The following is a 23876-nucleotide window of genomic DNA, read 5'->3' as shown; positions in this document are numbered from 1 at the left end:
GGCTAAAAAACGAACCTCGACCTAAGTTTTACACCTTGTACAAAAATTAACTCAAAATGGATCCTGGACTTAAATGTAAAACATAAGATAATAAAACTTCTAGGAAAAACATAAGAGAAAATATTTGGAATCTAGGGTTAAGCAAAGAGCTCTTAAAATTGATACCATAAAAGGAAATATTCATAAAGTGGACTTCATCAAAACTAAAAACTTTTGCCCTTAGAAAATCCTGTTAAGAGGATGAAAAGACAAGCTACAGAGTAGGAGAAAATATTTGCAAACCATGTATCTGACAAAGGACTAGTATCTGAAATATACAAAGAATTCTCAAAACTCACAGTTAAAAAAATAACAGCACAGTAAACAAGCAATCCAATTAGAAAATGGGCAAAAGATAGGAAGAGCTATTTTACCAAAAAGGAATTTATAGATGGCACATAGCACATGAAAGAAGTCCAACATCGTTAGCCACTAGGAAATGCAAATTAAACTCACAAGAAGATATCACTGATCAGAATGGCTAAAATTAAAAAGTGACAACACCAAATGCTGGTGAAGATGCAGAGAAACTGGAGTGCACATACAATACATCACTGCTGGCAATGTTAAACAGTACAGCCACTCTGGAAGATAGTTCGTCATTTTCTTTAAAAAACCAAATATGCAACTACTATGCGACCCAGGAACTGTATTCCTGGTCATTTATCCTAGAGAAATGAGAACTTACGTCCCACAAAAACTTGCACACAAACGTTCACAGCAACTTTATTTTCAATAGCCTGTGAGATAAGAAAAACAAACTGCTTTTCTCTCTTTCTCTACTCACATTCAACACACAGCACTTCTGCGATCAAATGTGTGGGGTTTTCTCATACTGAGCAATTCTCCAACACCTGCTGGGTGTCCTATAATTCAATGCAGTTCTGACACTAGCTGCTCAGAGACAGCATCAGATCCCAGAGGCTAAGAACGCAGTCCCACAAGATGCTCACTGAAACAGGTGGGCCCCAGGGTACCCACAACTTCTGTCTAACTTGGTTACAAATCAGGGGTTCCCACAACCACCCCCAGACCTCCCTGCCCCCCGTTCAGTCATTTGCTGGAATGGCTCACAGAACTCAAGGAAGCACTTTACTTATATTTACCCATTTATCATGAAAGGATACAACTCAGCAACAAACAGATGGAAGAGCCGCGTGGGGCAAAGTATGTGGGAAGGCCCTGGAAGCTTCCACGCCTCTCAGGGGCGGGCCACCCTCCCAGCACCTCCAGTGCTCAACAACCTGGAACCCTGTCCTCAGGTGTCTTTTCAGAGGCTTCATTACACCAGCATGATGACGCATCTCAGGCCACTGGTGGTCAACGCGACCCTCCACCCCCTCTCCTCCACAGTCCCCAGCAAGGCGGGGTGGCTGAAAGTTCCCACCTCTAGTCCCAGGTTGGTTCCCCTGGCAAACAGCCCCCGTCCTGAGAGCACGCAGGAGCGTCCCCCACCAGCTCTCATTAACACACAAAAAGACACTTGGCACTTCCGAGGCTCCAAGGGTATTGGGAATGTATGCCGGGAAAGGGGGTGGAGAGAGGGACCAAACATATATTTACCATGTCACACAGCCCCAAAACGGAAACAGCACAGATATCCTTCAGCAAGTGCATGGTTAAATAAACTGTGGTACACCGCAGCATGGAATACTACTCAGCAATAAAAGGAACAACTAAGGATACAGACAGCGACCTGGATGAATCTCCAGTGTCAAAGGACAAAATTGCAACAAATTTAAAGATACCAATTGGCTTTATTTATAATTCTAGAATCGGGCAACACTTGTTTCCCTAAAACAGAATAAGTGCTGCCAGGAGCTGAGCAGAAGAGGTTGGTTTTACAGACAGAGAAGGACTGAAGAAGGCAGAAAAAACCATAGACAAAAAGCAGATTGGGGCCAGGCACGGTGGCTCACACCTGTAATCCTAGCACTCTGGGAGGCCTAGGAGGGAGGATCACTCAAGGTCAGGAGCTCAAGACTAGCCTGAGCAAGAGCAAGACCCTCGTCTCTACTAAAAATAGAAAGAAATTATATGGACAACTAAAAATATATACAGAAAAAAATTAGTTGGGCATGGTGGTGCATGCCTGTAGTCCCAGCTACTCGGGAGGCTGAGGCAGGAGGATCCCTTGAGCCCAGGAGTTCGAGGTTGCTGTGAGCTAGGCTGATGCCACAGCACTCTAGCCCGGGCAACAGAGTGAGATTCTGTCTCAAAAAAAAAGCAGATTGGTCATTTCAAAGGCACTTTCTCTTGTAAGGCAGGGACAGGGAGACAGAACAGGGAACTGATTAGTTAGCACCAGGTTACTTGTGTTATTAATATTATTATTATTTCTTGTAAGGATTAAAGCAGCGAGCCTCATGATCGTGCCCACTGAAGCCGGCTCCTCTGGGAAGTCAGGCTGTTATCCCTCCCTCAGTTTTGGTCTGGAGAGTGAAGCTTCAGCACAAGTGACCCCGTTTGACCTTCCGTCGCCTGCCGCGCCCAGTGCAGGAGCACTGTCCAAACCACCGCCTCCTACAACTTTTATTTAGCACCAGAGACTGATGCTAAGTGAAAAAAGCCAGTGCCCAAAGGTCACATACTAGATTCCATGTATGTAACATTCCTGAAACTGACAAATCATGGAAGTGAAGAACAGGGCAGTGGCTGCCAGGGGCAAGGGATGGGGGTTGGCGGGAGGGAGGCAGCCTATGGCCATGGGAGGGTGACAGGAGGGATCGGGTGGTGACAGAAATGCTCTGTATCTGGACCAAATCCACATACTACACTAGAGTCTTCCAGGTGTTACCACTGGGAGAAACTGGCCACAAGGTACAGGGATCTCAGCACTATTTCTTACAATGGCACGTGAACCTACAGGCATCTGGAAACAAAAAGTTTAATTTAAAATGAAAAATAATACACTAAGAAATATGTATGTTTCGGAGCTTTGCAATGATCCCAAACACTCACATGGCTTGCTGAGTAGTGACATATGTTTTGCTGTGACAAGAACTTGTAGTGAACGCCCCTCCCTCGTCAGACCCCACACGGGAACCTCTGATCTCAACCACCGACTTCAAAGCACACGTGAGCCTACGAGTTTGACAGACACCTGGAGACCCTGGGCTGCACTGTCAGCCCCTTCTAGCAGGACCCAGAACCTGTGCTGTGACAAGGCCACACCTTGTCAGCCTCAGGCTCAGCTCCCAAGCCCCGCCAGCCACCACTACCACCCTCTAGCATCAGGGACCTCGTCTGTCCTGTCCTCTTGGGCCTCCCCGCACTGCTCAGGCTGGTCTCCCGAGACCTGCACGGAGCCGGCTTCCGGCTCTGAGCGGCTGGGCGCAAACAGTCTGGGCCACTCGCTAAGTGGCTGTCGCCCCTCTCGCTGTTTTCCCCTCCCTGGTGGGAACCAAAGGGGAAAAACAATCTCTCATGCGGCAACAAACCGTGTGATCTGCGAAACCCTACTTGGCTCCTCTCCATATTTCCACTGCACAGAAGAATATGGTGTGTTTCCAATTTCATATGAAAAATCAGACGCATCTCTGGGCTGTTAGAATTATGGGAAATTTCTCCCTCTACAGTTTTATCTTTCAAGTTTCCCACAATGACCATGTCCTCGTGTAAGCAGGTGAAAACATTTGTTTGGAAGGCTTCAATGAGGAGGTGGCATTTCAGGAGAATCTTAAAGAACGGGCAGGGTACCAACAGGTAGAGGTGGGACTCGGGGAACAACGCTCAGGAAAGAAGGACCCCAACCCGGGGGCTGGACAGGCAGGGACAGGCTGTCGAGAACGGGCCTGGGCAGGTGGCAGGGCAGGTGGAGGCCCCACCCACCCCAGGGTATTAATAAATCCTACCCTCCTCCCTCCTCCTGTAATATTCTCAGTAGAGATGAAAGAGGAAGCTTAATAAATACTTATAAAAGTAGAAATTAATTTTATAGAAAAGCATTACTGGGTCAGGAAAAGATACAGGCGCTCTTTCCTGGCCCACCCACCCGAGCCAGGCACCAGGGGCTGCTGGTGGCTCTGGAGTCCCCAGCATCACGGACACCTGCAGCTCCCTGGAGGGACAGTGCGCTCAAGCTGGCTCCAGAGCGCTTACCTGGAGTTCTGACTCCACTCACCAGCCGCTTCCTTCGGGTCTACGAACAAAGGAGGTGGCGGCTAGCGCCGAGGTCTGGAGGAAAGGACAGAGGAAGGGTTGGGGACGGGGGAGAGCCCGGCTGCACCCCTCACCTCCCCGGCTGCAGGCGGCGCACAGCCCACCCACACCCTGGCCTCCGCGTTGGTGGACTGAGCGGAGCGGGGGCACAGCACCTCCGGGACCCTCCTGGTGCACTGAGGTCCCGATGCGGGTCTGGCCTTGCAGCAGAAGCCGCTGGCGACTCACACACTCGGGGACTGTGCTCACTCCTTCGCCCTCTCCTCCTCTCCTCCATTTTCTTTTTTTCCAACATAATAGCCACATAAAGTGGCAGTGACATATTCCTTTGCCAACAGAACTGAACTAGCATGCCCTGAGAAACCGAAGCATTTCAGGTACTTGAACCTGGGCAAGCCCCGACCTCCCTGGGCCTCGGCTCAGGTGAGGAAGCAAATAAACCCGCCTGCACCCTGCCGGCCAGGCAGAGGCCAGGACAGACGGCCCCGGGCCGCAGAGAGCCCAGACATGCTGGGAAGAAGGCGGTGGGACTTTTAAGCTTCTTGAAAGAACTCCCTGCGATTCTGTCTTGATTTTGACGAGAACCAGCTCCGAGGGAACAGGTTCCGAGTGGCCAGAGCAGCCGTGATGCGCTCTTGCCCCTCCTCGGCAGCAGAGTGGGAATCAGCCATTAGTGCTATTTATGGTTGTTTAACTGCACACACACCTCCCTTCCTCCCAGCCACCAGAACTGTTCCATTTACAGCGGAAGCATCAAAAATATTTATGCCAAACCCGTCTGCGTCTGCTGCCCTGTTCCTGACCCTCCACAGCCTCCGAACTCAGGATTTCGGACCTGGTGCAGGTTCCCTGGCTCCACTCAGCTCTAGTCCGGCCGCACCCCTGCCCTCCTGGCCTGGACAAAGGACACACAAAGGCCCAAACAAACAGCAACAAGAAGGCGGTTTCCCGCCAGGCCCCAGACGCTGCACATGTGTGTGCGTGAACACACACACACACACACACACACACGCTGACTCTTCCCGAGTCCCCGTGTTTGTGGAAAGGCTCAACCAGGCAGCCCTGATTCTTCCCCCTGCTCCATCCCACTTACCTCACTATTGACCCAGCAGGCCGCACAGCTGGGGTATCGTTCAGGGCACCAGATTTCCCTCCTCATCGCACCTCCCACCCCCCCTCAAAATCATGACTAGGAAACGAAACCAGGAGCTGCTCTCTTCCTTGGAAGGTGTGCGAAGTTAGCACACGGAATGCTGCCTGCACACCACGTGACCTGCTGGCCCTGCAGGCCACTGCTGGCTCGGCCAGGGGTGAGGCCCTCACCCCAAGGTAGCCACCCACTACCTGGTTAGTGTCCTAGGAGGTCCCCTGGCACGAGGACTCCACCCAAAGATGCTTACAAGGGGGACCATATCGTCTGGAAACAGATAAGGCTATTTTATTGCACTGCGGCATAACAGCAGGAGACCATCGATTATGTTTGTGCACCTGTGTTTCCAGACTCTCCAGCCATCTGACAGTTTGAATGTAATGACACAGAGAAAGTCCCACTCGCTGGTTGAGAAAAGAGCAGAAAGATGCCCAGAGAAGACAGTGAGCAGACGTGGTACAGCGGAAGCCATGAGTACAAAGCAGCCGCGAGGCCGCGGGCGCTGGGCAGCAGCAGGCGGAGAGAGGCAGCACAGTGGGCTGGGCGACAACTGTGCTTGCTGGGGGGGCTCCAGTGCTGCCACCGGGGAGCTTCCGCTGAACCCCGAAGGGTCACATCCAGCTATGGCAACACAGCACACTGAGCACCAGGAGCCTCTTCCCAGCATAGCTAGAAATGCCACATAAAAGAGAACAAACAGAAATGGACGTACAGCTGAACTTGCAAATAAAAGACAAAAAAGGAAACTTTCCCAGTGTCAGACATGAACAAGGGATTGCCGAGCAGCTGGCCCAAGAATACGCGTTAGGGGCTGAGGGTGGGGGATGGTGAAGTCACCAGACCCAGAAATAGGTGCTCACAGCCATGACTGCGAGAAGAGGCTCCGATTCACGCACCAGACAGCTCTTCCGAGGACACGCGCCTCACGGGGGAGAGCAGGTGGAGACAATCTCCTCAGTCGTGTAAAATGCCCTAGGCCTGTGCCACGTGCAGGCTGATGGCCAGACTGCCACAAACCAGGGGATAGTGTCCCTGAGGCCTCTGGGAAAGACCGAGGTAGACATCTCGCCAGCAGGACCTCGCGGCAGGCCTCAGGGCGCCCACCAAGATGAGCTCATGGTAAAGCCCACCGTGAGCAGCGAGCGCCAGCTGACCTGGCAAACGGAAGGACTGGTAACACCAAGGACCCGAGATCACACAGCAGCCTGAAAGAGATGGTGACTTTAAGACATTTAAAGACGTAAAAGAAGAAATAGAGAAGATAAAGAAGAAAATTCCAGGAAAAAGGACAAGCAAATTTTTTTAAAATTCTAGAAATGAAAGATAAACTCATTGAAATGAAAACCTTAATGGATGAATAAAACAGTAATTGTCTTCTTTACAAAGGAGCGGGAAGAAAGAGTAACGCGCAAGAAGCCATGGTGAGTAAAGAAACTGGCCAGCCTGTAAATTAATCTAAATAAGCACTGACTATTCAATTAGTCAACTGGGGGAAGACGACTTTTAAAAGATGAAACTAAAATGATACTAAACAATAGGAAAGACAGGAGTTGACTGGAGTCGAAGCTGTCCAAGATGCTTGCACTATTCGGGGGGAGGAGAGTGATCTCTAACATGTCTCTGTCCCGTGCATGTGCGGGCTAACTCGTCTGGTCATTATTTGTGTCTAGCATGTAATAGGTACTCAGAAAAACTGTGGCAGAATGAAATAGTCTTCAGTGAAAGTCTTTGGATAATCGTTAAGAAGTGGGAACTGGCCGGGCGCAGTGGCTCACGCCTATAATCCTAGCACTCTGGGAGGCCGAGGCGGGTGGATCGCTCGAGGTCAGGAGTTCGAGACCAGCCTGAGCAAGAGTGAGACCCCGTCTCTACTAAAAATAGAAAGAAATTATATGGACAACTAAAAATAGATATATACAAAAAATTAGCCGGGCATGGTGGCGCATGCCTGTAGTCCCAGCTACTCGGGAGGCTGAGGCAGGAGGATCGCTTGAGCCCAGGAGTTTGAGGTTGCTGTGAGCTAGGCTGACGCCACGGCACTCACTCTAGCCCGGGCAACAGAGTGAGACTCCGTCTCAAAAAAAAAAAAAAAAAAAGAAGTGGGAACTAAGCTAAAGTTAACCATTTTCAATCTTTGAGACATTCCACTATAGACAGAGTTGAGGAATAGAAGAAATATACCAAAAAAAAAAAAAATGCGAAAATTGTTTTAGCTTCGCACACGTGCAGGGGTGTGTGGCACCTGGGGGCACAGACCATGGGGTGAACGGGCACAGGAAGCCAGCAAGCAAGCTGGCCAGCCAGAGGGACAGTTCTAGGCAGGTCAGCCCTCTTTATCAAGGGAGAAAGTGACTTGTCAAAGACACACCTCTAGTAGTTCCAAGACAGGGGACATGGTCCCTGGTCACCTCCCAACTGCTCCTCCGTTTCACTCCAGAGTTTACAGCCGCAGGGTGGAAAACATAGCAGGAAGGTGGGGATGGGCCACCTGGGAACAGTCCTGCGTGTTATGCTACAGAGTCAGACAAGCAGGAACCAAGGCAAGCCTGTTTATTTAAGCAGAAGGTGACACACCCAGAATTAGAGGAGAGAACAGAAAAGGGAGGAATGGAAATAGCACATACCTTCAATGCACATGGTCAGCCCACACTGCCAGCCCTCTTCTGCCAGAAGAGCAGAACCTGCAGCACTTAGTAAGCAACTGCAGATGGGGAGCAAGAGTTAAAGATAATTGCCATCGTCAGCCATGGAGATGACAGGACAGTGGTACCTTTACACAAACAGGAAAGACAGAAGGCGGCACAGGCTGGGGCAAGGGGTGATGAGTTTGCTCTGGACACAGAGTCTGAAGTGCCAGGAAAAACTCATGTTGGAGACTCCACCAGGCAGCTGAAAACAGGAGCTTAAAAGAGAAGGCAGCTCCAGAGGCACAGAGACACCGTGTTTCCCTGTCCTCTGAGGCCGAGGGGCTACGTGCACATCTGGAGCAGCTCCAGTTATCCAGACGCACAGAACGCACGAACCACCCTTGCCTTTTCAGCATGCACGCACCCGGTTACACAACATCAGCGGGGAACAACAAAGAGCATGGCAAAATACACAAATTGCTGTCCTCACACTAGAGCAAAACTCATACGTATCTGTCCTGGCTTTTGTAAAAAGAACCCGTTCGCAGAGACAACAGCTGGCATTTCCAATAAATATCCCCTCCACCACCTTGAACCTCGCATCACCAGTCTCCATCCCTCTTTGCTTCCAGTATAACCTACCAGCATCCAACCCTCCTGAGACTCCTGTCAGTTTTACGATTCATTTAGAATTTCAGGGTGAATATGCAGTCCCACAGTCGGCAACTCTGGAAGTGCAACATGCATTTCATCCCAACTGAGCAGTTCCTCCGAGGAGTTCTAGCCCACAGGGGGTGGCTGACCCCTCTGCCTTCTGTCCTCTCACCGGCCCAGACCAGGCTCTGGAAGAGCCTCACCGCACCCTGGCCTTGCTCTTCGATGTCCAGAGCAACAGTAACCACCACTTCCTCCAAACAGATGCCACGTCCTATACAAATCCATTTAGATGTATGCAAAACAATCTTTGCTTGCTTAAAAAATGTATGTGCATACATTTCATATGTATATTTATATATTTACACACATATACACATATAAGACTTTATAAAATGTATGTCTACAGTCGACCCTTGAACAACGTGGGTTTGGACTGCATTTTCTTCTACCTGTGCCACCCCCAAGACAGCAGGATCAACCTCTCCTCTCCCTCCTCCTCCTCAGCCTGCTCAACATGAAGATGACGAGGATGAAGGCCTTTATCATGATCCACTTCCACTTAATGAATATAAATATATTTTCTCTTCCTTATGATTTTCTTAATAACATTTTCTTTCTAGCTTACTTTATTATAAGTATACAGTACATAATATTAAATACATAAAACATACAAAATATGTGTTAATCCACTATTATGTTATCAGTAAGGCTTCCGGTCAGCAGCAGGCTATTGGTAGTTAAGTTTGGGAGGAGTTAAAACTTACATGTGGATGTTCTTTTCTCTTTTTTTTATTTTTTTAAGAGATGGGGTCTTGCTATATTGCCCAGGCTGGTCACGAACTCCTGGCCTCAAGTGATGCTTCTGCCTCAGCCTCCCAAGTAGCTAGAACTACAGGCATTCGCCACAGCACCCGGCTATATTCAGATTTTCTACTGCACGGGGTGAGTGGCCCTAAGCCCCATGTTATTCAAGGATCAAGTGTAAATTGTTTTCTATATCCACAAGGTCAGGCTCAAACTGGAAATTCTGAGAAAGGAAAACCACTACACCTTCCAGCAGACTTAGACCACAGGGAAAGGGGGAGTGCAGCACTAGCAACTGTAAGAACAGAGGCAAGGGATCCTCAATTAGAGGACAGATTCCTCCATCACGGGCCAAATGCAAATGGAGGCTAAGGGGCAAGGGTCACCCAATGAAAGCACGCTCTCAGAAGCTAACCTCTTCCTCTGCGGAGCCCGTGCACCACCACAGCTCCTTGCCCTGCCCCCTTCACTCACCCCTCACCTGGCATGTGCCAGCCCTGTTCTAGGCACAGGGGCCCTAAAGTAAACGGGACAGACAAAACCCCTGTCCCAAACCCCTCTCCCTGTCCCACGGACTCGCATTCCAGAGTGGCATCAGTGAAGGAGGGGGTGGATGAACGACAGAGAAAGAAAACACGTAACACTGCCAGATAAGTGGTGACAATATACCAGTAATTTCCCAAAATAGACAATATGTCGGGTGGGAAGGAGAACGGGGACGCCAGGGTGGAGACGGGGACAACTTCCACCAGGTGCCAAGGGCAGGGGGGCTGAGTCAATCTCAGCAAAGACCTGAAGAGGATGAAGGAGCGAGCCACAGGCGGTGTGAGCACCTGGGAGGGCAGGGAGGCCAGCGAGGCCGTGAGCAGAGGGAGGGGCAGGCCCGGGGAGGACAGCACCTGCTACTTTGCTGCAATTTGTCTGTTTTGCTGTCCCTGGGCCAGCCTGAACTGCAGGCACCGTGAGAACAGGGCGTGTGCTGCACGCGCACAGATCCACCCCAGGCCCGGGCGCAGGGCCTGGGCAAAGCGCGGCAGGTGGGCGGGTGGGCGGCTGGACGGATAGGGATTGATGGGTGAATCCGATAACTTAACCAGAGGAAAAACCAACTGCCAAGTGAGCCTGTCAGCAGGCACAGGTAACATGCCAGCATCAGCCACGTCTCAAAGCCTTCGCCAGTGGTTTTTAATTTCATCACTGTGCAAGATATTTTCCAAGAAAATACTTAGCTTTAATCTCATAATGGAAGTCAACAATGAAACAGGATTTGCACTGCAGTATGCAAGTGAAGAAAGTATATATTCATTTTCTAGACCACTTTGCTAGAATAATCACTCCCTAAAATTAAAAAAATGCCTAAACTTAAATCATATTGGCTACAGAATATATACAAATAGCATACATAACTTAATCTGTTCACACAGCTTTGACAGACAACCACAACACGCTTTCCAGCTCACTAGACAAGACCTTGAGAAAAAAGCTCCTGCTTAACTCTATATTCTAGTAATAACAGGCCCCACTTGGACACATCAAAGGAATTAATTGTCAGCTCATCTAAGCGGAAATTACAAAAAATAGCTTTAGACAAGGGCTCAACCAGCCTTCTCTATACAGGGCCAGAGAATAAATACTATAGGCTTTGTAAGCAACACACAGTATTCATTTCAGAGTCTTCTTTGCTTTTGGGGGTTTATTTCATGTGGGTTTGTTTGTTTACCATGCTAGAAAAACCATCCCTAGCTCCTGAGCCAAACAGGCCATGGTTTGCCAACCTTGCTTTTGCCCCCAGTGAGAATGAGACACCCGGAGCCCCCAGAGTCTAACAATGAAACCAGAGGGGAGATGCCCACGATCGCAGGATTACCTCCTTCAGTCTCTCCAGCTCGTTCTGGAGTGCCTGTTTGGATATTTCCACTTCTATCATCTGCTGTCGGAGAGTTTCATTCTCATCCTCTGCTTTAGTGCGCTTCTCCTCCACAGTCTCGAGTTCATGGTGCAACCTGACAGACACGTCTTTGGCCACCTGCAGTGACCCACAGAGATAACTGTGAGGACGTGAGCTTTTGATGTGCTAAGGGTGCGCATAGACAGCGTCAGAGGCAAAGTCATTAAGTAATAGGATATTATACCAAATAGCAAAGACCCTGGCAATATTTAGCAGATCTATTTTTAAAGGAGGAGGGTATTAGTTTAAAACATGAAATCAATAGTATGAGGGAGAATACAACTTGCATTTGGATTAAAAGGCCACTCTGGATGGTAGTGGGTTATCAGAACTTACTAACATTAGTGTCACTAAAGTTGGGACACAACCCCCCACTGCTACATTTGACTGGCTTAATAATTTTTTTTAAAAAAAAGACCACTCTGGATAGTCCTATGCCTTCATAGAGTATCATCAACAATTCCAATTCTGCCCAGTTCATATGCTTTGAGTGAGGAATTAAAAATAACAATAACAGACAAATATTTCTGTTCCCTAAGGTAATTCTGAATCTGTCTGCTGAAAAAATAAATAAAATAATTCTGTATGCAGCAGATGTTCAATGCAGTCAAGTTTTAAATTGTCTATGGTGGCTCTGAATGTTCTAAGCAGTTAAACATTTCCACTTAAAAGCAAAAGAGGAAAGAGGCTTTGTAAGAAACATATCAATCACCCTGTATCACACTGGATGACATTTTTCTTAGTGGTTTATACCTTTGGTGGAATTACAAAGTTTCTTTTCCTGTTACCATACCAAAGGGCTACATGAGATCTCACAAGTATACCCATAATAAGGAGGACATTATGCATAATTCACCTCTAGATAAATGATTTGATAATCGGGTCATAAGAGAAGCTTAGCTGCCCATGGAGGAAGCAAGTGTTGTATAAAGTCTGGGATTTCTTTACTCATTCCCATTTCTGCCAATCATTCTCACAGACACTCAGACAATTAGTTATGATCCTATTTTTCCTTCAGTTAAATCACCACTACACAAGCCTCACTTGGGTTATGGGAATTTTAGGTTTTCTGCGACCCAGAAACCTAAATAACAATAAAAATGTTAAGTGATACAGTCGGTCAACTTTTAAGAGTGGCCTTAAACTAAACTGATAGTCAATGGATTTTTAAAAAAATAGTTCAGATCTTTTAGAGTTTCTACACAATTTCTATGTAATTGTCAGATTAATTGGCAAATATTAATTCTTGTTCACTGCAGATCCATTACTACAATTCTTTACGTTCATATTATGACAGATTTAAAACTCTGGCCAAAGTCCTACAACTACACATACTCTGTAAGCCATAAAGTAAACCAAGACTGTTTACGCCGAACTCTGTTGACACAGACACAAGCAGGGGAAGAACTCCAGGACAATTGGGGTCTCAGGTTACATGGGCAGACGGGCGGCCCCAGCACGGCAGCCACGCGCACACTGCCAACCCCGCTGGCTCACCTTCAAGTCCTGCTCCAGGCTTCGGATAAGCTCGCCGTCCACCTGCCCCGTCTCGGCCACTTTCAGGCTTTTCTGCTCTGCTTTCCGGAGACGGTACTGCAGGATTCGGCAGTTTTTATTAGCACGGTCCAGTTCTCGCCGAAGTTCCTGCAGCTGGTAAACATCTTCCTCTAAGTAACTGTCTCTCATTTCTTCCATTTCAGCACGGAGTTCGTCTAACTCATCCTAGGCAAACCAAACAGAGCAGGTTTATGAGCCAAGGATGTCAAAAAAGGGCGGTGTCTCTCCCCTCCACCCCTCCTCCTCAATACTAAATACTAAATACCTACACGCTTACCCATCAGCTCATGGCCACACCCGTGGGACACGGCAGAGGGGCCTCTGGACATTCACACGTGTGGTACTATCACTGAATGTCAGTGCAAATCTTATGGATCCAGAAACTAAAAAGCAGCCTGGATTATTCACTGTGGCCTCTCCCAATATTTCCTTACATAATCAAAATGAAATCAGCTCTGTAGATAATTAAACTTTAGATTCAAACCAAACATTGACCTAACCCGGTATCTCTAAGGCACATTCCAGACAGACCCAGCCTTCGAAGACCATAAACTTTAGTGGAATAATAACTGTTAATTGCCCTGGAATTAGAACATACCTGCAAACGTCCCTAAAATTCTGCTCCACAACACAAATCTCAGCATTGACTAATTGACTCTGTCTAAAAATGGAACATTTTCCATTTTTCAAATACACATTGGGTCTGTTTTTTTCCCACTCCACTATCCGTTATTTCCCACACCTCCATTCTCCTTTGCCATCCACAGGAAGGCACTTGAGCACAGGGCAGCCCAAGGAGCCGTCCCTGGGCGCCCTGTCCCCTCCCGCTCCACGGCCACTCAGCCAGCGCCGTGCTCACCTCGGGTGGGCCCCTTTCTTCTCTAGGGCCCAGCACCCTACTCCCTGCCCCCATCCCTGCGGCTGGGGGGCAGCTGCATAAGACCTAAGTACAGACATATGGGGCTCCCCACTTCCCCATCCCATAATCCCCCCAAATTTCTACACTGACAATGAAAACATCATTAAAAATATAAAATGTCCTATAAGATAAATCTTAACATTGAAAATGTTGTGAAGTATATCCAAGTTTCATTTCTTTTTTCCTTCATGGAGCTCTCTCCTTGTAAATCTTATTCCTGGCAGGAAAATCTGCTGGGACTGGGAGTCACTGGAGTGAGCATCAAAGCTGGTCAATGGAACACACATGAACAGAACGCGCAGTTTGGGCTCTTCGGCGGACAGAGAACACAGCTCTTTCAGGAAGGCGCCTGCCAACCTTCCGCAAAGAGGAGGTGGTCACTGATGCCAATCCCCTCACTGGGGCTGTGACGATGCCGTGTAGGAGCTGTGCCCCCCGGCCCAACTCATGCTAGAGGAGGCCAATCGCAGAGGACAAACTTCAAAACGGGCCTTGCAGTGGTCACTCGTTTCATAAAGAATAGAAAGCTAGTCCTGAATCTTCAAAAACCAAAGTCAAGTTTCATTCATATCCTGTCCATGAATCTAATGGATCAGACTTTGAGAAAGAGCCTCATCTCAATGCTTGTTTCTGAGCACAGTTAAAAGGTAATTGTTTCACTGGGTAATTAATAAAAAACAGTTCAATACAAGAAATAATCACAATATATCTACTACTAAATCAATGCAGATATATGTACACTTGTACATAAAAATATACAGTGACTCTGGCCATTCTGTTCATAAAAAGAATTCTTTGTGATTGCTTCTCCTTCTACAAAGCTTGTCTATAAAAGCCAAAGTCATTAATGCCTGGATTATCTGTAAGTCAAACAAAAGTTTTTAAAATGTGATATAGCTACTAAGGAGGCCGAGGCAGGAGGATCACTTGAGCCCAGGAGTTGGAGGTTGCAGTGAGCTATGACGATGCCATTGCAGTCTATCCAGGATGACAGAGCAAGACTCTGTCTCAAAAGAAAAAAAAAAAAGTGACATAGCCATAAGAAGATGTAAGATCCAGCTTCCAGGTATAAAAATGTTCTCTAGTTTTCAGACTTTGCAGCAGAAGGGCCCTCACCCACCCTGATGTTAAATGCTGCATGGTTATATAGATGTGTAAAGCATCGTTACAGGCTGCAAAACCATTAAGGGCTAGATGCACCCACACCTCCACATCACTGAGCAGGCCAGATGTAAACAGTTAATATTTTTGGCATAAATAATAACCAACATTAGTCACATTGAAAAGAAAATTAGGGAGAGACCATAATTGCATGTATTTAAATCACAACTTTTATAACTCATATTTTATCTAAATTTATAGAACAGAAAGCAACCTTCATTAAGCACTTTACCCTCATTACTAACCCTACAATAACCCTGTCAGAAACGTATTACCCCCATTTTATAGACAAGGAAACCAAACAGAAGCTGGTCACACGTGTGCAACACCTCAGATCTAGTAAACTGAAGCCAGACTGGAAACCCAGGGCTGTCTGCTTCCAAGCACACACTCTTTCCAGTAAATACTACAAATTCTTTGTTACAACCTGGGCAAATGAAATAATGACATAACTTCAATTGTACTCTTAAAAGCCCACCATCCACGTAAACCAATAAAAGCAGCCTAACATTTAGAGCTTGACAACTGTCAACATACAGGCATATCCAGAGCAATTGGTCCTCAGGAAAATACTGCACTGTGAGGTATCAGCACCCTCATTTTTCAAATGAGGAAATTGAGACTCTAAAAGTTTAAATGGCTTCCCACAACTAGTGTAGTGCGGAGCCAGGACCAAGACCAGTGTTTCAACTCTTTCCGTAGTGCCTGGAAAAAAGGCAATTTTCAGTTCAGTAAAAAGAAGTTACAAGAGAAGCAAAGTATAAGCCATGTACGCTGGCAGGAGCCATTCAAAGCCAAAACTGTGATTATCCAAATTAGGCTCATGACGGATAGTGATTTTCGAACTGACATTACATTAATTTTCTGACAGCATGCTCCAATTTAGAAAACAGTGTACTGCAGAACCTTGAAGAAGTACGCCACTTAAATGTTTAAGAAAACCAAATCAAGCAGAACATACAATGTTTCTGGCAGGTATCATTTAAAGATAGTAAATACAAGTGGAAAATTGATGTTGTCGGTTTATATACAGGAATAAATATGAAAAAAACTGTCCTTAATCAACAGTATTGTACTGAATTAACATCAAGTCTGTAGGATACTTAAATGTTAGTTCATTATCTCACTGAAAAGTTTATCTAGTTTTAATTAATATCTTTTTCAAATTAATTTTTATATAAAATGAAATCTTGAAGTAGTGTGAAGCTATCCAAATATTCCCCCTTGCTTACAGATAACAAATAAAGCCTTATGTTATATATAAGTTATGTATATATAAAATTAGAGTAATAATGAGGTACGATGTGTACACTAGAATAAACCAAGATTAAAATTAAATGTTTCAATGAAAACCTCTAGAGGATAATTTTATCCACAAATTTATACTAAAACCCGAATCCATAGTTTCTTAGTATAAGTAATGAAAACTCTTGATCATACTGATCACTGTATTCAAATCTTAATCTCTTTTTAAACAACCTGAAATCAATAACTATTTCTATTTTACTAACTCCTCTATAAATAGACCCAATTTGGACCATAGCAGCAGTCATCTGGCTACTGCTGCAATAATTCCATCTTCTGGGAGTTGCAGGCAGAAACTATTGTCTTTTGTAATACAGGAATAATCCACCTCATTTCCCTCTGGACAATGGCAATGTTCTCCCAGAGTCCCAGCTGGAGCTAAGGAGGCACAGGGGCTGCTCCCATTGTTTACCAAGTGACTAGCAGCTGATGGGCTGGTAGCCCTCCTCTGCATCAGCTTGCCACCTAAGACCAGTACAGCTGCTCTTTCACTGGCGGAATAAAGAATGGGTGTGGAAAGCAGAAAGTCAGAGAAAAATAGGGAATACTATCAAAAACCCTTCCAAAAGAAAAAGAGGGAGGGGGCGGCAGAGAAGGAGGAGCCAAAACACTTCAGCTGCTGAGAACTGCTGAAACCCACCCTGCAGTGCCCCCCTGCAGGCCATGATGAGCACTGGCATCCGGGCAGCAAATGTAACAAACCAGGTCAGGGCTTGACACTCAAAATCGACCTCCAGTGAGAGAGGGTGGTAAGGTTGGATCTGCCAGGAGACACTGCAGCCTATAAAACCAACCCTCAGTATCTCCCTTCGCAAATCACTCCTCTCCAAGAAGCCAATTTTATCTGCCCTTGTAGCTAGAACTGACTTGTTTTCTTTTAACCAAAAATAATTCTTATGAAATAAATGAAAAAGTAGAGCAAAAAGAAACAGCCCTTCCCACCCCAATGCTCATCCACCCTGCAAGAGATCAGCATAGGAGAGAACACTATTTGGGGGCGAGGAAGAGTGGGGTGTGAATGCAAAAAGCATTTTTCACAATAGGCCAATAAACTCAAAATGATTAGATCCTTCTGAAAAGCCTGTGGAAACAGAGGACATAATTAATATGTTGACGATGAGCACTCCAGCTTGTCTGATTGTCTCAGAGCACTCGAGCAAAACACAGTGCTGGACGCCTGGCAGGGAGGAGACACACCAGCATGTTGAAGTCCTCAGCATTAAGAAACGTGCCTGGGTTTTATCTGAGAAAGAAGTGAAGGCCTCTGGATAACTAAACTCAACCTCTCACCTTAACTCCTCAATACTTCCAAATACATTTGCATTCAGTAGAGGTCAAAGGACAAAAAAGAGTGCTTTTCTATCTGTGTTTTCATCCAAAAGCCAGCGACAGGGATGGAGTCATTTTACATATTTCACCTAGTCACCCTGGTGCCCTCTGCTGAAGGTGGAGAAGGAACAGAAGGCAGACTCAGGGATGGCTGAATTCGTTCCACACGGCACAAAGGAATGTGTGCACTTCTTTGTTGACATTTGCGATTTCAAAAACTACAGCAGTCTGGCTAAAAACCAAGAGAATTCCACTAAAATTTCCTGATCAATAAGACCTCCTATGGTTTTGCGGGTCTTATTTTTCTGTTCAATTAGGCTTTGGTCATTCTAGCTCGGAAACTGTGACAGTCTTATAACAGCAATGTTGAAAGCACTTGCTCGGGAAAGAATGCAACACTTTATGTGGTCACAATCTTCCAGAATACATCTAAGTAAAATTTGTGGGCTGAGTCGCCTCTTGTTAGAAGAGAGAACATCGGAATAGAGAGATGCTATATCTAATTGTGAGAGTTCTGTGCACCATCCCCTAAGAAAGTAGCAGGTCAAGAATGTACTTTTATCTACCATCTTTGAAAAGTGCCCCTGAACAACAGTAATGACAAGAGAAGTTTTGATTTATAATGTGCATACTCTAAACACCAAGTGCAAAGGCATGACTACTGTCTCTGTCCTATGGGGTCACTGATGCTCTGAGCCCAATGTTGCACAAGTGGGCAGGCTCGAAGACCTGTGGGAAAGTCCACTAGGATGCCTGTGTTTCTGTCCCAGATTGAACTACTGTAATTTAAGCTTTCAAGTGACCAAGCATGCACCTCTCAAACACATGCAGTCGTTCTGGTTTGCTAGCCTCCTTCAGACCTCCTCTGGGCCCTGCTCTCTCCTGCTGTCAGAGGAAGGGCTGCGGGGTGAACTCAGGCATAGTAAATGGATAGAGGAGTCACTTTCACCACAGGAAATGGCAACTGAACATGTCCCACAAATTAAACATTGCCGGTGGGATTTATATGACCATTCATGCACAGGCTAGTGGAGAGGTGTTCATTATGGCCCTTTCACCTGAAAAGAAAACAGAGGTCCCCTAGGAAAACTGAACACTGGGAACATTTTGAGCTAATAAAACAAGTCTGAAGCAGTGTGCTCTGAGCAAGCAGCCTTGCTGGAAACAGGGGTGCAGCCTGGTGCAGGGAAAGGGGCAGAGGCACTGAGGGCAGGGAAAATAGAAGTGGCTCCACTTATTAGCTGTGCGACCTCCGGCAAGTCATTTATGTTTTTTGGTTCTCAGTATGTGTCTGTGAAATTGAACTTATGAGAATTATCACAATAATAACATCCTATGTTGTGAAGATCCACTGAAATGTCAAATACACTAGATCAGACCCCAGGGTCAGACACCTATTTCATTCCCTGAGAATGTAACAATGTGAAAAGATGAAGCAAACAACCAGTCGGCCAAGAATGAACTCTGAAATGGTGTGGGACTGCTTCCCTTAACATCTAAGGTGTAATGAGAAACATCTTTTCTTTAAAGAAACTCAATTTTCTGTTGCACAGCAGTCATTTGGATAAACACCACTCAATCAGAAGCACCTTAGGTCAGAGATTATGCTAAAAACTGGGGCCACAAATATCAAACAAGATTATCTTTCTCACCGGCAGGGAGCTTACATTTGTCCTGGACTTACAGAAGTGCTGCTGTCATGACGGAGCCACACACAGCACAGCTACCCTTTTTCTTCTACACCTTTGAATTCCCTCTGCTGTCTGTTACATAAGAGTAGGTGACAAGAGCAGACGTACTATGTGAAACATCTCACTCCAGCCCCAATCTGCTCTCTTTTCTCACCTCTCTTTCTCTGCCTCACTGCTACCTCTTTGCACAAGATAAAATAACTCCTGGGCTCAGTTGGTTGGAGCAGCTCCTGATAAGAGGTTTAGGTTTTAGGGCTACCCGGCAGTTAACACGCTCTGGTTCCAGTTTGAACTGCACGCTTCACCACCATTCACCTTAAAAAGCGAATCCTTGGTCCCACTGGCCTTTACAGGGCTTCAGTTGGGTAGGTTCATCACTTGCTGAGAAAACAGCTCCAATCACATAACCCTCTAATAAAGCAGGGCTGCCCCACTGGTTTGGGAAGATATAAAGAACGTAACACATACAAGAATGGATTTATACGACTGGAGTTACTAACCTGAGGATTATGATAAATAAAACAGCTGCCATCCATATGATCCCCCTTTTTTTTTTCTCAAGTCCCCTGTCTTGATCCCTCCCCCAACGTTGTCTAAGCCCTCTTTTCTGCAGCGCCAGCCCCCTCCTCGCGGAAAAGATGGAGTCGGATTAAGCACCCCAATGCTAACAAGACTAAGAGGCCACTGCTGGCAGGCCCTGCCGGAGAAGACTGGGAGACAGTGCGGCAGAGGCTGCGATTCCTTAGACAGTGCTGGCGAGGCCTCTCCTGACACTGGAAAACCGGCTCCTGGACGCTTACAAAAGACTGGCCCGCAGCGAATCACTGCTGTTCCTCAACCCAGGCCACATTCAAAGGACCCCTCCTGAACTTAAGGTTTATCACCGCAAACGGCGCCCCCACCCCCTGTGCTGTCGAAGCCCTGAGGAAACAGAGCCCCTAGCTCTTTCGGCAACTGCAGGTGCAGCGGCTGGCGCCCCGCAGTCTGGGCCACCCACCCATGGCACTTTCCTGGACAGACACACAACTGCACGTGGCCGGGCCAGAGCTCCTCGGCGAGGGACAACCCGCCGGGGCTGGGCATGTATGAGCGGGTCAGAGAGGAGTCGACTGATGCATCCAAAACGATTACAGCCACCTCTCCCCCAGCAGGTCAACAAAAGTAAAAGGCATCAGCCAAGAGAAGCAAGACTTTCGCACACAAGAGAAGCTAAGCGGGCTAGGAACACGCAGGGACCCACAGGTTTTGCTGCCCCTTTCAGAAGTTTTGGCTTAAGTTCTCAATGCCTGAAGAGCGCGGGGGCAGTAAAGTGCAGGGCAGAAGGGAGAGAGGGCACGTCAGGCCCCAGAAGGTGGGGCTGGCGGTCCCGGCCACAGCCAGATCCTCCGGGGCGCCTCCGGGACAACTGCTGCCTAGCCCGCGGCTCACCTTGAGATAGTCGTTTTCCGAGCGCAGCTCCTCCATCTCCCGTAGCAGCTCCTCTTCCTCCACCGCCGGCACGAGCCGCGGCTGCTCGCCCGGGCTGGGCTCCTTGGGGGTCCCGGGAACCGGTCGCTCGGGCGGCCCGCGTCCCCGGGCATCCTCCGCTGAGCCTGGCCCGGAGGACCCTACGGAAACCCCACCCGGGCTGCTCCGGCCCCCGAGACAGGCGCCGGCGGCTGGGGGCAAGGCGAGGAGCGCTGGGGGCTCGGGGCTGCCCGGCGGCGCCCCCCGGGCTGCGGAGCTCGGCGTGGGCGCTCCTCGCGGGGGTTCTCTGTCGCTGGAGCCCGTGCCGGACTCGGCGTCGCTGCTGGCAGCTGGAAGCAGGCGCTGCTCGTCGGACAGGGGTTCGGAGGGGCAGTCGGAGAGGTCGGAGCTACTGTCTGTGTGGCTGATGCGCGAGCCTCGGGCCGGGGAGCCGGCAGCCGAGGTCACAGCGAGGGTCACGGCGGGGATCCGGGCGGCCGGAGCCGCGGGGCCAATGGTGCGGGCGGGGGCCGCCCCGGAGCCGCGCTTGGCTTTGCGGCCCTTGGCAGCGACGGGCGGCGGCTCAGCCCCGGGAGACTTCCCCGTCCGGGGCAGCGGCTCGGCGGGCGCCGCACGCGCCACCCTCCTGGTTCCCAAGGCAGCCTTGGCGCCGCCCGCCGCCCTGGCCCCGGCGCCCGGCGGTGGCTTGTCCTTCGCGCCGGGGACGCCGCCGCTACGCCGGGAGAGGCGGCCAGGCGCGGCCAGGGGCCCCGGCGAGGGCGGCGCCTTGCCCGCGAGGTTGGGCGAGCGCGGTGCGGCGGGCGCCGGGACTCGGCCGGAGGAGGGGCCGGCCGGGGCCGGACCCGGCGCGGCTGGCCGGGCGTGCAGGTCCTTGAGGAAGGGTCTGGCGGGCGAGGGAGCGCGGTGCAGCCGCCGCCTCTCAGCCAGCGGGTGAAGGTGGTGGTGGCGGTGGTGCTGGCCTGTTGGCTGCGGCTTCGCGTCCGGGGCGCCGCCGCCCGCGGGACCGTTCAATGTCTCCATGGCCGGGGCCGGGGCCGCCAGCAGCAGCTCAGGCGGCAGATGCTCCAGGCGGCGGCGGCGTGCAGCCTCCCCGCGCGCTCGCTCATCACTGTTCCCCAGCCCCGCCCGGTCTGCGCCCCGCGCTCTCGCCGTCCCCCCTCCCCGCACCCCGGCCTTGAGGATTCCCGTGGGGCTCTCCGCCGCCGCCGCCGCGCTCTCCCTGGCTGAGATCACCCCCGCTTGAGTTCTTTGGGCTCAGCAGTGCGGCGGCTGCCGGCCTCTAGCATCCCCTGGACGCGGCGCTCCGGACTCGCGATCGCTCGTACGGCGGCGGCAGCGCTAGCGGCGCGCGCCCGGCTCCCGCGTCCTGCTCCCCGCCCACCGCCCGCCCGCTCCGGCCCGCGCCCGCCCCCGCCGCTCCCGGCGGAGAGAAACTGCACGCGCGCTCCCCCGCCGCCCGGCGCCCCTGAGCCCGCCGCCCCGTGCGCATGCCCCGCCTCCCGCCAGCCGGAGCCGGGCGGGGGCCAGGAGCGACAGAGCGAGGGAGGGAGGCAGAGAGGGCCGGGAGGGCGTGGCCTGTGAGCCCGGTGGGCACGGGCGCCGGCTGTGTCTGCGCGCCCCGGCCGCCCTGGGACCCTCCCTGAGGTTTGAGGCTCTGGAGACACTGCCAAGGGGAGGGAGGGAGGGAAGACGTGTAGGGGAAGTGGGGGAAGGGACAGGCACCGGCCACTTGGGGGAGACTGAGGGCCCTGGAGGTGTGGCTGGGCCCTCTGCGGCGTGCGCCGTGGGGCGCCAGCTCTCCCTCGGCTGACCTACTACGCCCCCCACAGGCCCCTCGCTTCCCTCCCCTCCTGTCCTCTCCAAGCTGTCGCCCTAGTCCCTGCGCTCCTTTAGGGATTGCTGGTCCCCGGCGCAGCTATCTTGTCGAAACGCGCTCCACAGTTGGCACCCCCGGCGGCCTCGGGAGCCAACCGAGCTTGGGTCAAAAAGGAACTCGCGTTTATAGTTCAGTGGCGAGCCTGGCAGCCGGACAGACTCACTTGATAGGCATTGTTTACTTAAACCTCGCAACAACCCCGAATTGGAATTGCTGTGTTCTTTGAGGACGAGGACACAGGCGCAGGGAGAAGTCGCTCGCCTGAGGTGCCTGCCGTAACTAGCCATGGCTGGCCGGGCTTTAAACCCAGGTCTGCGGGATTGTGTCCCCCGTGCTTTCCGCTCGGGGAGCCGAGGCTTGAGTCCCGGCTCTGCCGCTTGAGTCTAACGCGGCACTTGACCTTTTTGAACCCCCGTTCCCTCACCTGTATAATTAGAAAATACTGCCACCGAGTGCGTGAGGGTTAAATGAGCAGTTTACACCGTGTAAACTGGAAAGTACGTTCTCAGGTCATTGGGTGCGCAGTTTATGTTGGGCGTTGGGTGTTGGGCAGCACTCAAAAGAGTAGGGGCCAGCCTGTGCCCGGCCGGGCGCTGCAGGACGCAGAGGGGCACGCAGTGACTCCTAGGTGCTGGGGGGCACTTAGCCCAGCTGGGGGTGGTAGTTTCCCGGAAGCTCTGCTCGGTCTGGTGGGCGAGTGCGCGGGACGCACCAGGGCGTGGCGAGAGCTGGCCGGGCGAGGAGGGGCAGGGTGGGGTTTAGCGATGAGGCTGGAGGATGGTGGCACCGAATAGCCTGCCCCGGCGTTTGGACATTACCCTGGAGGCCGGGCGAGCGGCTGGAGGATTCCGGGCGTGATTGGTGTGATTTGCTCAGAAGACCCCGCGGCGGCGGGCGGGGAGCAGGCCGAGGGGCCGTGGGAGCGCCTGTGGGAGAAGGAGGAGGACTCGCAAAAATAAGGGGAGAATAGACTCCGAAGTCTGCGTTCTTCACCGCAGATGTACCCTACCTAGAAAAAATACAGGATGAACTGATTTATTTTAATCTTGTAAGCTAGGAGAGCCGCGTCGCAGAAGACACCCCGCCTCGCCCGCCGCGCTCCGCGGGCGCTGAGACCCCGCCTGCTTCGCCGCTGGCACGTCTCGGGAGTCGTTCTCGGGGATCCCTCCGACTCTGAGACAGCAC

At 50.1% G+C, this 23876-nt stretch overlaps 1 protein-coding gene across 5 annotated transcripts in view; it reads right to left on the bottom strand.

Annotated features, from left to right (window-relative positions):
- MTCL1 (microtubule crosslinking factor 1) overlaps positions 1–21925 on the bottom strand; it is a 116359-nt gene extending 94434 nt beyond the window's left edge. For 4 of the 5 annotated variants that reach the window (XM_069468261.1, XM_069468258.1, XM_069468262.1 and 1 more), the window contains exons 1-3: positions 20777–21925; positions 12884–13108; positions 11306–11464 (exon numbers count right to left, since the gene is read on the bottom strand). In XM_069468261.1, coding sequence (XP_069324362.1) covers positions 11306–11464; positions 12884–13108; positions 20777–21835 — 1443 coding nt within the window. In that variant the 5' untranslated portion in view covers positions 21836–21925. Of the gene's footprint in view, positions 1–11305; positions 11465–12883; positions 13109–13541; positions 13599–20776 lie in introns of those variants that run through there. The other variant, XM_069468263.1, reaches the window with a different exon arrangement.
- Positions 21926–23876: the final 1951 nt, after the last annotated feature.

This window comes from Eulemur rufifrons, chromosome 5 (assembly GCF_041146395.1).
Source record: "Eulemur rufifrons isolate Redbay chromosome 5, OSU_ERuf_1, whole genome shotgun sequence".
In the NCBI taxonomy this organism is placed as follows: domain Eukaryota; kingdom Metazoa; phylum Chordata; class Mammalia; order Primates; family Lemuridae; genus Eulemur; species Eulemur rufifrons.
Note: the sequence above shows the minus strand (reverse complement) of the source record. Positions and strands in the feature narration are given on the sequence as shown.